At 44.4% G+C, this 14,678-nt stretch overlaps 1 protein-coding gene across 2 annotated transcripts in view; it reads left to right on the top strand.

The window, feature by feature from the left end:
• The first annotated feature begins 134 nt into the window (after nucleotides 1-134).
• Nucleotides 135-14,678, top strand: part of COQ8A (coenzyme Q8A) — a 47,749-nt gene continuing 33,205 nt past the window's right edge. Inside the window, exons 1-2 of one of the 2 annotated variants that reach the window (XM_082480177.1) lie at nucleotides 135-233; nucleotides 13,191-13,385. In XM_082480177.1, the coding sequence (XP_082336303.1) occupies nucleotides 13,209-13,385 (177 nt within the window). In that variant the 5' untranslated portion in view covers nucleotides 135-233; nucleotides 13,191-13,208. Of the gene's footprint in view, nucleotides 242-13,190; nucleotides 13,386-14,678 lie in introns of both variants that reach the window. The other variant, XM_082480176.1, reaches the window with a different exon arrangement.

The raw sequence follows: 14,678 nt of genomic DNA, 5'->3' as shown, positions 1-14,678 counted from the left end.
CTCCTGCTATTGGCGGGGAGGAGCGGGGTGCACGGGCTCGGCACGCTCCTGGGTGGTGGTTCCGCCGCGGTCAGGGGGCGGGGCCTTCGGAAGGGCCAATGGGAGCGCGGAGGAGGCGGGGCGCGAGGCTGGGCCTCGGCCGGGGGCGGCCGGAGCGGTAAACAAGCGCGGGGGCCCGGGCGGCGGGTGCATGAGCTGAGCTGAGCGGAGCGGAGCTGCGCGGTGGCGGGCAGGTGAGCAGGTGAGCGTCGCTGTTGGAGCCAAGCCAGGCGAGGCGGCGGCGGGGGCTAGGCCGTGCCGTGCCGTGCCGTGCCGTGCCGTGCCGTGCCGTGCCGTGCCCGCAGGCTAGGGTACGGGGGAGCGGCTGTAGTGGCGAAGGGGAAGGGGCTGCGGAGGACCCGGTAGTGCAGCGGGATGCGATGGAGCGGTGCGGGAAGGGAGGTGGGCTGTGGCGGCGCCGCCGCAGGGAGGACGCCGTTGCCCAGCGCGGAGAGGGGGCGCGGCCGCTGACCGGCTCCTCGGCCCAGGGGTCGCTCCGCTGGGGCGCCGGTCCCCGTCGGGGGGACGTGTGCGGGGTCCGGCGGGCAATGGCGGCGCCGCGCCAGCGGCTGCCCCTGCTCCGTGGGGCTGGACCCGGCCAGAAGCCGGCGGGTGCTGCGGCCTTCTCTCTGCCCTCGCCGCGGCAGGAGCTGGGGGAGGCCGCGCCGCCCGGGGCCGTCGCCGCGGGCGGCGAACAGCGGGACGGTGCCGGCAGGCGGTGAGCAGGGCCTTCCTTCGGCTGCCCCGGCGACTGACCGGGCGGTGCGGGGCGCGCTCGGGCGCTTATCACTGTGCCCGGTTGCCCGAGGCGAGCGGCGTGCCGTGCCGTCCAGGCCGTGTGCAGGGGCCGGGTCCGGCCGCGCCGCCGCCTCCTGCATCCTGTCAGCCCGGGGTGACAGCGGGGCCCGGCCCGTGCCCCTCCTGTGCCGCGGGGTCGGCTCTGCCCTTAGCAGCCCCGTCCTCCGGAGAGGGGACGGCGGCTCTCGGCTCTGCCCTTAGCAGCCTCGTCCTCCGGAGAGGGGACGGCGGCTCTCGGCTCTGCCCTTAGCAGCCTCGTCCTCCGGAGAGGGGACGGCGGCTCTCGGCTCGCCCGAGCAGGTGTGCGGCATATTCCGGACAGTACGTTTCTGGTGGGCTGTACAGTCAACCTAAAATTGGTTAGGACAGAGGGTGGAATCTACTTTCCCACTCTGTAGGGACTGTGTCTTGCCCACGGGCATCACGGAAGAAAACCCAGTGTCTGGTCCGGTGCTGCGTGTGTGGTGCTGGCTCTCCGGGCTGCTCCGGACTTAGAATCTCCCTTCTCTCTGTGACTGGGACCCATCTGTGTGTCTGGCTGATGATGGATGTAAAATAAATCTGTTGGCTGTTTTGAGCTTGCTTGTGGCTGAAATGGGAAAGAAACCATGAGACCCCTGGCTTTGGTAAGGCGCCCCAGGAAATAATCTTACTTTCCACAAGCTAACAGGCTCATAGAGTCTTTGTAACAAAGTGATCAAGAATTAATGGAGAGGTACTGAGTTTTAAACAGGCACTGAACAGACTACCTATAAATAACTACAAATATAAAAGCCTGGCTTGTATAGTGTTGCTTACATAGTTGCTGACCATCCTAATTTCTGCAGAACTGTATCTTACATAGTAACACTATTTCTGGTACCCCAATACACTCATGTCTCACGCAGCAGGAATATAGGTGGGGAAATTCTCTGCGTTCCCCCTGTGCAATGGAAATCCAAACTTTGTGGGCAGCATTATGAAAAATGAAGAAGTTAGAAAGCTACTCTTAAAAATTAAGCAGGCTTTTTTTTTATCTACGTAGTTTTTTAGGCAAAGAAAAATGCGAGAGGAAATACAATTCTTCTTTCAGTAACCTGAAGTATTGTTTTTTCTAAAAAGATTTAACCTAACAACTTTTTAACTTCATTTCCCGAGTTGCTTGTCCTTAAATTAGATTGCTTCACTGAACCGGCATGTATTCTTTGAGCATATGCAAAATAATTCCTGGCACCGGGTGCAGAAGGATACTGGCCAAAATCAATAGTAGCTCAGTAAAGACTTCTGAAAGGATTCAGAAATTGCTCCAAATTAATGGCTGAAAGCAGATTGGCACTGGAACAGAATATTGGTGGTCTTGCATTTCTCTGCCATGTAATAAGAACTTGTCTCTCTTTCATACACCATCAGAAGGAAAAGTTTAGTGGTGGTTCATGTGCTTCCCAGTCTGATTGCTCTTAGACCAGGAGACTTATTTCTGTATGTTGTAGATGCTTTTTCTTTGCTGTTAGTTAGCAATGACCTTGGTAACCTTGTATAAGATGTGCTTAGGGTAAACAGTTGTATGCTGTCCAGTCTTACTCAAGAGGGCGGAAAAAATAGGTGACCTGCTGTGCTTTGACAGTGTCTCCCTCTTAAAAATAAAGTGGTGTGATAAGTAGAAGAAAAGGTCAGAAGATGTGGAGAATTCCCTTACATGTTTACCATCTGAGTGTTGATCACCTTGTTTCGTTGCTGTCAAGGAGAATTCTGTGCTATGTGATGCAGCTCTGGTTATTTCATTTGTGATATTTAGAGCAGGTTAATAATAGCTCATATTGCATCCATGCAGCAAGCACAGAACTTTTTTTGGCTTCTAGTCTTCCAGTAATCCTTTTACAGGCAAGTAAAAGGTGGTCTGTTGTTTCACGCCCTCTTTGTCAGGTTATATTATTTTTTTCTAGAAACTGAGAAGAGGGACAATAGCTGAATTCCTGCTTTCTAATTTCCCTCATGTTAAACTGGTTGGTTGGTGACAGAGGGGTTTCTTGTAGGTCAAGTTTGGTTTGGTTTTGCTGTATGAGGTTTTTTTTTCTTTTAAATTGTTATAACAAGGATGCTAGGGGTGGCACGTGTCTCATGGTCTTTTATCTTGTGTGTCAGTGTGCATGGTATAGCTTGCTTGGTCCAGCTGGCTTGCTAAATGCATCTCAAGACTCAGCTTTTGATGCATGAATAAGCAATTCTCCTCTTCCTTAAATCTCTCTGTAATGATGGGTGAGCAGTTCAGCTTAGGATGGGGTCTGAAGTAGTACTTATGTATCATATCTCCTGTGTGTATGTAGGTCTCCTGGCTTTCTCCTTCTAAAGCTGTTTAAGAAAAGAGTCTGGAAGAGGAGGCTTTTGATTTACTGAGCTCTGTGTTCTGGGGCATAGCATCTCTAGAAGAGTAGCTTCTTTCTCCACTTGTTTTGGAAAAGTGATTTAAGTGCTGCCTGTTCTGTGAGTGCGTGCTTTCCTTCAGTACCTAAAGGAGGAATCTAACTATTTGCATATGGAGCCAAAATGGAAGCTAACAGTAAAGCACAGTAGTTTGAGGGAGGGGGTTCAGTCAGTTCCTGCTTTCCCACCCAGCAGTGAGAGCTCATTTTATTGACACATGCCTGTCTTTAGATTCAAAGATGCTCTTCATTTTTATGTGCCACTTGCTTTGTTCTCTCCTTCCTTCCCTGCCCCCTTACGAATATTGCCCTTTCTTTGCACAGTTGTGTTTCTGTACCTTAATGGCTTTTGTGTTTTGTCAGTCAGTAGAGGTGTACAGCTAAATGATGCATCTTACATTCCCAGTTATTCAGTATCTGAGATTTCTGTGTGCTTCTGACAGTGAAAATAACACTAGTTGTTCTGAAAAACTTAGCTGTCAGTCCATGGAGTTGGCTTCTAGAAACTTTGCAGTTTTATATGCCTGCTTAAACAAGTCTACACACATATACAGAGTTAAAAAATAAGTTGGTATTTTTTTCTGGAAACTGTATAAGGCTATGTCTTTTTCTTAAAGGCTACGTAGATTCTGTATGTAGAGACACCGTGGAAGATGATCTGCTTGTGGTCTAGGTGGTCCGAGAGCTGTTTTGTGTTGTGCAGCTGATAGCTTCCACTTAAAACATTTTCTTGCTGTGTGTGTGTTTGCCTCTACAGTTTGTCCTGGTTTTGTCTTTAGATTAGATCTTTGTGTAGCCCTTTCATTGCTGTTCATGTTTCCTTTTTAACCAGTTGCACACCTTAGTTTTTCTGAATGTGCTGAACAAATGTATTATAAAAGGGCTTGATGTAGTATTCTGAAATGTGACAGCTCTTCTGCTCTCCGAATTGTGCTATTTGAGAGTATTAAATCCTCATCTTAGTTTGGTACAGTCAAAGTACTCATCAGGAGAATAATCAGGACTAGGAAAGAGGTGGAAGGAAGAATGGCTGGGTGGCAAGCTGCAAGTGAATTGAGTGTTTCTTTTAGAGAACTCTTCTAAAATTGGTAAGCTTAGAATTTTATATTGCATGCTTTATGGAGCATGGGCATTCAGAAGTTGCTCTGGGAGGTTTGGGATTTTCAAAGACACCTGTGTAAGTTGCTTAAAGCTTTCGCTCTTCTTGTTTGGAAAAACAATATGTTTGTGATTTTTGCAAAATCTGTACAGAGAGAGCATAAATAATTTTTGATTATAGATTCTGCATTAGGTATGAGAGCTTGCAGATAGATTAGGTCTAGTAGTAAGTTATGAGAAATACAGCACTCATTACTTCCGCTTACCATAGCGTCAAAGATGCTTCTCTATTTGTTGAGTAGGAATCAACACAAATAACTTGTCTGAGGACTGTGGCAAAACTGTGATGCAGGAGCTGTAGGTTCTGATAGACCATGTTCCCCTTTGGCTCGGAGATCAATTTGTGTCATCTTTAAGTACTTTTTTTTTTTTTTTTGCATACGGTCCTCTTCTTGCATCCTGTTTTTCCTCTTAACAGGGAGGCAGGCTTTGGCACAGCCAGAAAAAAGAAAGCTCCCATAGCTAGGATGTTGGTATGTAAGGGGGCTATGAATAGACTGGTATGTGTTGTAAGATACTAAATTTGAACTTAACCCTATCTTCCAGGTCAAGGTTGAAAGGCATGGCATCTATATAGACAGGTACGCTTGCAGGATCGATAGTGGGAGGCTGTGGTGTTTGACCTGCTGTTCATGATAACAGAAGGGTTATGTTCCCCATGTGAGCAGAGGATGTGTGTATGCCACCCAGAGGGACACGGATGGAGTACCTCTTTGTAAACTGACTGAAGACATAGTGTGCATCGTTCTGGCCCGGTGTACAAAAAGGATAACAAGGAAAATATCTTCTTACACCTGAGGAACACAGATGTATGGTACTGTTACAGGGTGTTTCTAGTTTTCCAGAAGGTTATAATTAGAAGGGTTCTGATTAGAAACCCCTACTGGTATGGTGTTTAATCATTTCAGTATGACTGTTAACAATACACTGTTAAGATGGTCAGCAAACTGGCTATAAATCCTTGTTTCTTTTTGCTCTACAGTTTAATATTACAGATAGGGGTAGATATTTAAAGGACACTTAGGTATGGGCTGTGTGCTGCAAGGATCAGTGCATTTGGAGAGAGCTGTGATTCTGTTCCCAATGTCATCACTGTGTAACTTCCAGTAGATTACTTGTTCTCTGTCCTCTAAAGTAGAGAACTCTGACATCACTCCCCTTTCTTTAGCTTTTTGAGATCCATGAGTGAAGAGTGATGTGTGTTTGAATGCAAGAGGAAGAGCTGCTCTTTATCTTAAGAATTTTGTCTTTAGTAACGGTGTTATTTGAGTTTAAAGGAATCTGCGCTTGTTTGTGAGGCATAGCTTTTTATCAGTTTCCAATTCCCAAATTGGACTCAGTCTGCTTTCAGAAAGTTTAACTTCCAATAAAAACAATTACAACATAACAGTGTTTGCAAAAGAAAAAAAAAATAATGGCAAATTCCCTCACTTATAGTTTGTATTCTGGTTCAGAGCGTGAGACTGGTGGGGAAACTCTGTCGGTTCCCTGCACAGAGCTTAATGCTGCAGAGCGGTGCATCAGATGGGGACTGACTCTGCGCGTCAGAAGGGGAACTGAGCTTTGGCGGTCTCTTCTGCCCTAACTGGTGAAGTGAGTCTGCAAGAGCATAGAACTGCTCTGCAAACCTGGGGGGAGAGATGTTTGTAATGTTCAGTGCAATGTTTGGATTTGATCAGTGCAGAGCTTTAGTGTAACCTTTATATAAATGCCGCTGGTTAGAGTTGTTCTAACCATACGGGTGTGGGGGATCTGTCTTTTAAAGTGATGCTGTATGTTAACGCTGATAGAGGGATGATTCAGAACTAGTGAACTGTGCTCTTCTGTAAACTTGCCACAAACCCAAATAAAGGTGTAAATTCAGCTTGTAGTAGTTCTGTGCTTCAAATACTGCATCTGACTGAATCTCATATTAATCTGTGTGCTTTATGGTCATACTCTGTTTTGATTCTAATATACTTTTGTCTTGTTGGATGAAAGATCCATATGCATGGGGAAGTAACTGCAGCTTTTGAGACACACAGAGGATGCAGTGCAATGGCTTTTTCTAAACACTACCCACTGCATAAACAGAAAAATACTTTGTTTTTCCTTGTCGTCTTATTCTTTCTCCCTTTCTTCTTGGTAACATAGATAATACAAAGATGGGATGTTAGGTATAAATACAATTCCAGATTCAAATATTGTCCCAACGGCCCAAATCTCTTTGCCCAGCAAATGAGGTAAATGGGACTTTTTTGGTCCCCCAACTGCAAATACTTATTTCGCTGGGAGCAGGCACAGAACTTGTTCTTGGGGTTTTCCCTGCGAGTGAGCAGTAGCCTTAACATCACAGTGATTGAGTCGGATCTACCTCAGTGTAATGGGAAACAATGCGCGCCCGGGACAGAATTTATTAGTGTATTGTGTCAAGGCGTATCAGCAGAGGAAGTGGCCTGTAATGAGGGAACACGCTCTCCCACTAGGATCTTAATTGTGAGTGAATTATTTCTAGATCTGTGGGCAGGGTAGAAAGAGGGTCTGTTAATTCCAGGCACGTGGGCTGTGACTATGCTTTTGCATGTCCCCAGACACTGTCCAGAAAGAAGCAAATAGAGCCGTCAGTCCAGAGCATTTCCATTGCATTGATGTATCTGTGCCTAAAATAAAGCGGACTGTGCTTACTTTTAAAGTGTCCAAGCATTCTTTTCACTCTTATGTTGTGTGTGTCAAGCCATTTATGGGGAAATTTGTTCGTACTTGGTTCTGAACTAGCTGTCATTCACCAAAAATGACTGCTAAGCCTTCTGAATTTTGGTGGAAAGATGCAATTGTCTGCCAAGCAGCCCACTTTTATCAGTGCGTGTACTGCTATTTTAATGATTAGAGAGTAAACGAGTTCCGCCTGCCCTTCAAAGGTGTTTGTTTTAAATGGCATTGGGAAACTGCTTTGTGCTAGGGTAGTTTTAAAGCAGCTTTCAGACACTTGCTGAATTCAATTTAAGGAGGCTTGAGTCAAAGGCACAGGGCAGGACTCAAATATAGGAGTCCTTAGTTCTGTTGTAGGTCAGGTCTTTAAAGACGTTTCTTTTGGAGCTGCAGTGTGTGGGAGATGTGGGGAGGGGGGAGAATGAAGGATAAGCAAGGTAGATCTTCATTTCAATTTGAAGGATGATGGCAACTTTCTCCTTTCAAAATGCAATTTATTCTGTGCCCTGCATGGTTGAAATTTGGGTCAGCTGCAACCCAAGGAATCCAGCTAATGAAAATCTGTCTAGGCAGGGGCCTGGAAATCTGATATAAAAGGAACTGGTGTGGAGGTGTTTGATGGAAGTGAAAAAGGCCATGAGTGAAAGAATGACATGGAAGGGTTGGTATGGCAACACACACAAAAAGAAATGGAAAAATCTGAAAATGATCAGTTGCAGTTTTAGCCTGGAGAAAAAGGAGGTTCAGGGGAGACCTTATCACTCTCTACAACTACCTGAAAGGAGGTTGTAGCGAGGTGGGGGCCGGTCTCTTTTCTCAAGTAACAAGCGATAGGACAAGAGGAAATGGCCTCAAGTTGTGCCAGAGAGTTTTAGGACAGATATTAGGAAAAATTTCTTCAGAGAAAAGGTTATCAAGCATTGGAATAGGCTGCCCAGGGAAGTGGCTGAGTCACCATCCCTGGAGGTATTTAAAAGATGGGTAGACGTGGTGCTTAGGGACATGGTTTAGTGTAACTTGGCAGTGCTAGGTTAGCGGTTGGGCTTGATGATCTTACAGGTCTTTTCCAACCTAAACGATTCTATGATTCTACAGAGGAGCTTAACGAGTAATACTTACTTTGAAGTTAATCTACTGCTGGTTTATTGCCACAGAACAAATGTGCTGAATACCTAGTCATCTGTATCTTGTTTGTGGTGTTTATTATTTTTATTTGTACTGTTGCCACACTCACTTTGATAGTGTGGGCGGCTATAACACCGATTCCAGGGTTATAGTCCTTGTTTAGATACAACTAAGATAACAGTGACTGTGATGATGGATAATAGGAAGGGGGGGAGGCATAAAGACTGTTTAAGTTTCCTTTGCAAGTGTGATATCAGCCTTACTACTTGTCCAGCCCCAGTATTTTTTCACTTTTGTCTTATTTAAAATAGAAGCTGGAGATAAAGAAGGAAGAGAGACCTGAGAGGGGGAGTGTGGGCTACTATAAAACTGCTTGTGTTTTGTTAAGGTGGTTTTTTTGTTTTGTTTTTGTGGTTGGCTTGTTTGTTGTTTGTTTGGTTTTTTTTTTAATTATTCAACAGTAGGTAGGCTTCTTTCTTGTGTGGATGTCAAACTGTTGATGGTAGAAGTTAATTGCCTTACATTGAAAGAGGTTGTGTTGTCATGCACAGAAAACTTAAAAAAAATATTTCTGGTATCTTTCCCTATCATTAGAAGTCTCATGTTTAAACTTGCGCAGTTCTGTATAGGTATGTGTATACACATGTGTATATATGAGTAAGGTTTTTGACTGTCCGAGCATCTGAAAGAAAAGCACATGGAGTCAGAAGGTGGTCTATCTGTCTGTAGGAGCACATGCTAGCATGTGGAAAAGTAGGGGAATGAATGGAGGGATGTGTTGTGAAAACAGTACAAATATAAGAATTAGCCTGTTGTGAGGCTTTATGTTTCTGTTATTGGCCTCTGATACAGAGTGTCTCGCTGTACTTGCTCAAACCTTCAGCCTGCTATAGTCTGGTGTGTTTAAGAAGGAAGGAAACACACTGCAGTTAGTCACTAGAGGACAGCGGCTGGTGAGGCAGGTGATAGTTCCACATAGGAGCATCCCAAGCATTGATTTAGTGTTGTCATTACAACAGGGTTCAAAATCTGGTGCAATGTCAGGACATGGTTTACTTGCTGGTGTGGATCTAACCTAAACCAGCCCCTTTGCCTGCCATGTGGACTTTGTCCGGTGTCCGAGGACGACTTGGCTCTAGCCTCCCCATGCTAGAAGGTGTGGGTGTTCTCCAGAGATTCATTCAGCTGTGCAAAGTTTACTAAGCAAAACCGGTGTATTCTTGGAAAATATCTTATGATTGACACTTGTCAACCCTCTTCAATCCAGGCTAGTGGACACTGACAGCTTGTGTAGACACAACTGACTTGGCCATACTCTGTGTAGGAAGGGCCCTGCTTTGCTAGTGCTAGATAACGAGTCCTCAGGAGATAAGTCAAGTGTGATAGAGACTTTGTACAGTGTGTTTGAAACCACTCCTTAAATCTGTTTTTGATAGAGTTTGCTTATGCTGATTACTGTTTTAGTCATGATATGAATAGAACTTGCTGTAGGTGCCAGGGGAGGAACCCATCTTGTCTGCTGTCTGCACTGGCTATTAATGTGAGTGTATTGTTGGAGACATGTGCCCGTCTTCTCCTTGGAAGTGCGTACTTCCTCTGTCTTTCAGTTTCTGTGTCTCTTGTCCTTGCTTGTGCTTATTGCTTTTTCATTGAAGAAAAAAAGGTAATTCTACTAATTCTTAGTTATTTTTTTGTGTGTAATCTTTTCCCTTTTTGATTATTTAGCATGCTCCCTGCTTCTGGTTGTGATAACCGCATTAGTATCTGCTTTCTGTGTCCTCCCCGGGGTAATTAACCAATGTGTCCAGCTAAACGTAGGGTCTGGAAAACTAGATAACCTGGGATTTTTTCCACTTGAGGAAAATGCCTCCGGTGTTAGTTCAGTTCTCATTGCACTTACTAGCTCCCACCTTCGTACTGCTTGATGATGGGTAAAGGCATTACCTGAATGTTTTCTTGCTCCTGATGCCTATTGCCAAAGGATTAATCATTACAGTGTAGTTGTTTTTGTTTCCTCTGCTTTTTCCTGGCTGTGCTTTGTCAAAGGAAAAGAGTTGGTGTACAGAAGATGAGGAATTGGAAGGAGATGGCTTACAGAGAAAATTCTGTTAAAAAGCAGGAGTATGGTCTCATTTCTGAAAATACATTCCTACTTCTCAGGCTTTATTTGTTGGTGACTCTCCTTGGGTTTGACCTCTGAAGTCCTTACTGAGCCGTGCCTTGCCTTTGTGCTTGTACAAATGGTTTCCATTTGGGTCTGTAAGCTACCTGCAGGGAATCTGAGAGATCATTGAGAACAGCAAGTCAGTTGCCTGTAGGCCTGTATTTCAGCAAGGTGCTGGGATAAATGGTCTGTTATCACAGCCTGTCCTTTGGCAGCGCTGCATAGGAGCAGTCGCTGTTAGCTCAGAAGCATCAAAGCACTTGCATGGTATTTAAGCGGTTGTAACTGCTGTGCAGGGGAAAGTGAGTGTGATAGCGTGGAAGTCAGAAGGATATCGGCAGCAACGTGCCCAGTGTTCTTTTATAGCCAAACCTGTAAAGGGCAATTGGTCGTCTTTCTTGAGATATTTAGCAATGGGAGGTTGAGTGCGCATTGTGCAATGTATGTATGTTTTTCATTTGTGGTTGCATTAGCTTCTCTGAAATTTTGTTGGAAGATTTATTGTTTGGTTTCTTTAAATGCACATCTAGTGCATAACTGTCACTTCAAGATAAATTCTTCAGCTGTTTTTGGGTGAAAGGATATGGTTTTGGTATCGTTGGTTAGAAAGAATCCATGTTAAAAGTGGACGTGTGTGTGTGTTGTCAGAGCGCACATTGATCTATATTGCATTACCTTTTATTGCCCTTCTTGGGAGGGAGGGAACGAACTTTTCGCATTCAAGCTTTCTTGTGCTTCTAATACTTGAGACTAAAAAATCACTTATTTCATAGTAGTGGCAACCTTTGAACGGTCTTATTTCAGCTAGGACAGTACTGTGTTGTTGGTTTTTTTGCCCAGCTCTGAATTGCAGAGACTGCCTGCAAATGCTTTGAGTGAGATCCATGTGGCAATTTCTAGTGTGAAGATAGGGGGTGAAAAAAAACACCTCCAGTTGACAGAGTACACGTCCTTACCTGACAGGCAGCTTTCAAGTTTAACAGTGTCTTATACAATGTTAAAACCAACCCTAGTCCCTAAAATCTGGAGAGATTCAGAGGTAACACTTCTTAGAGGTCTGAAGCATATGGGTAGGTCTTGTAAAGATAGCTAGAGAATAATGACTTGGATAGGCTTCATTTTTATTTTTACAGCTAACCCATTTGAACACGTGACTGTCCTAACAACCACATTTAAAGCATGTAAGGTATAATACTCACTTCCTGGCTACAGTGGTTGTTCCTGATTTTGATCACTGATTAACAGTTACTGAACAAATACTCCAGTAACCGGGTTTTACCCTGCATTTGCATAACACTCTTTCGGAAATTTGGCTGTAGTAATCCATGCATCTCCTGTGTGACTGCAGCAAAATTGTGTACTTATCCAGAAATTTAGCTATAGCAGTCCATACTTTTCCTGCGTGACTGATAGAGCAGATGTGTTTGTGAGACAGGCTTTGTGTTTCCTGAGAAGGTAACTGGATCCAATTGCTTGTTGTCTGCAGCAGGGCATAATGCTGTGTGTACTATTGACTCAGGATCGCTTGTACCCCTTTGGTGTATTAACACTTACAGTTGTGCATATGTGGATGTTGACAGGTAATCTTCTAAAAATGAATTGGTGCCTGTGTACCTACCAAGGAAATAACTTAAATATGTGGCCTTAGTAGTGCTTGGTACCTGCTGCAGCCAGAAATATTTTTTTCTCCAGATCATCACAGAGAATGTTCTATGGTTAAGGTTGAACCTTAGGCAGCATTTTGTGCCAACTGCGTGCCCCTAACTTTGTGTCAGTAAAGGTGGGAGGACGTGCAACTGAGCCAGCCCTGGAACTGTGACCCCAATTGTGCTTTAAAGGTGTGGGAGATGAGTGAAATAAGGAGGTGAAAATCTCCCCTGCAAAATGGTTTTGGCATCCCAGCCACTCCTGATTTTCTTCTTCGTGAACTGCAGTGATGTAGGATAGCCGGTGTACTGAGCCCAAACTTGGTCCTAGGCTGAGACAAAGGAGGCGGTGGAACTTATTCTCAGACGCACTCTGTCTTGCATCCTACAGTGCCCAGTTTGTATTTGAAGAGACAATCAAAATTGCACAAACTATTATGAATCTGACGTGGAGTGTCTGTTGAACAGGAAGGTGGACTGAGTAAAAAATTTAGCACTGCAATGCAGTACTTAGCAAATGCTGTGGTAGGTCGTTGTTCTGAGTGTACTTAAGTTTCCATTTAAAAGTAGCAGTGAGCTAGAAGTTGAGGGCTGAGCAGACCACCATTGAAGGACAGGCAAAGCTTCCTCATTGGAGTGGGAGTTGAAGAAATTTGGCTATGTAAAATGAGCAGGTATAGCTCCAGGGCAGGAATGGGATGTGACAGTTGTCAGTGCACTTTATCCATGGTATCAGGCACTGAGAACATGTTCCAGGGCCTGATAGTAATTAAAGGTCAAATGCTAATGCTTTTAATCCTTTTTAAACATTTGGAAGCAATCAAGATCATCTTTGCAGTGTTACCGACATTTACCTGCCTTTGCTTTCCCAGTCAACGGTAACTTGAATATTGTGTGGAGTCCTGGAACGCTGTCCTAACTAATGAACAGTCATAAGGAGAGTTCTCGCTTTGCCTGGTAAGGGCAGCTAACTAGCTGTCATTCAAGCTGGCCTGTGTGCTGTCTGAGCTGCAAACAAGTTCCCGTGGTGGCTGGTTGCCAAAGCGGAAAGAGATCGTCTGGCATAGCCACTGGCTCTTAGGTGACTTGAAACTGTTTTGCAAACTTGTTCCTTGACCTCTCTTCTTTTTTTTTTTTTTTTTTTTTTCTTCTTTTTTCCCTTTCATCTTTCAGCACAGAAAGAGATCAGTCATGGCGGGTGATGCCATCATGGTCATGAGAGGCTTGACAAAGCTTAGTAAAGCAGTCCTAGAAACCCAAGCAGGACAGCTTCGGCAAGTGCTCCTTGGGGGCGATGCAGTTACCATTGCAAGGACTCTCCAGGCCACTGCTGAAGAACAGTTCAGTTCTGCCTTGGGGAAAATGCAGGTAAGCAAATGCTCTTTGTGCAGTCTGGTCTGATGTTTTGCTTTTCCTCCAGGTATTTTTTGGTTTTGTAGTGAGAGTGGCTAGGAACTTGCATCGTGAACTAGAACGTAGCTCTGAAGTGCTGGGTTGGTAATATAGATGTTGCAACACCCTAGGAACTCTCCAGAACTTCTGTGGTGTGCATGAGGTGCATGGACAGGAAAGGGGGGGGAATGTTACTGCAGAGTGTTGCTGGTTCCATTATTGAGTCTTTAAGACATGCTGAAAATGAAGTGTGCTTTTAGCTCACGTCATATTGTCACAGGTCATGCTCTTGCTAAGATTGGCCAGAAGCTTTGTTACTTAAAATCTCCTTCAAACTTCAGTCATTGATTACCTCTCCTTTGACTAAGTGAATGAGCTCTTTTAGAGTGAATTGGATTTATCTCAGTGCTTCTTCCTTTTTTTACAGAATTGGTGCACGAGATTTTTCAGAATGGCTCAGGGTCAGATGTTTGCATGTTCATCACTTTTGGCCTAGGCTGGATTTTCAGAACTGATTTTCATAGGAGGAACATAAGGAAAGCCAGAATCTTTTTTGTTTGTGTTTTTTTTTTTTTTTTTTTTTTGTGTGTGTTTGTTTTTTGTTTTTTGTTTTTTTTTTTTTTTTCAAGAAGCAGCTTCTGTCACCAGACATGGGGATGGATTTATAAGAGCTTCACATTTGCAGTGTTGCCATCTCTTGAAAACATGGGGCTTGTCTGAGGAAAAGAACTTCTCTAAATCAAAACCAATCCTTCTTTATCAGCCTTTAGAAAGACAGTGTAGCTCAGATCATGATTTTGAAGCAGAAACTAATGAGTGAGGTTTTGACTTTTTTTTATGCGATAAGCTTATCACAGCAGTCTCCTATAGCTTCAGTCCTAGAATCTGGGCCTGTGTTTCCTTGGTTCTGTAAGCTTGCCACAGAAACATCCTAAGTGTGTTTGTTTATGGAGATAATGCTTTGTCTTGCCTTTGCATCCAAGGAGAGAAAGAGATGATGTTCTCCCATTTCTGTGCGTGTTTCTCTGCACAGGAGGGTCCCACAAACACACCTGCAGAACACCTGCCCTGTGTTGTAAATGAGTTGCACGAGAAGCTGCTGCCAAAGCAGGGCTCAGTAAGAAGTCTGCAGTCTGAAGCTATGACACTTTTCTGTTTTGAAGAGAGGAAAGCTTTTATGTTAAGTGACTATATTGCACTTCTCTTGATGTGTGGCAGGGTTTTGGCTGTCTGACATGCCTTTTAAAACTTAAGTTATGGAAGTAGACA

The sequence above is a fragment of the Vanellus vanellus genome (genome assembly GCF_965231255.1).
Source record: "Vanellus vanellus genome assembly, chromosome: 3".
Lineage (NCBI taxonomy): Eukaryota > Metazoa > Chordata > Aves > Charadriiformes > Charadriidae > Vanellus > Vanellus vanellus.
This window is presented reverse-complemented; position numbering and strand designations above follow the sequence as displayed.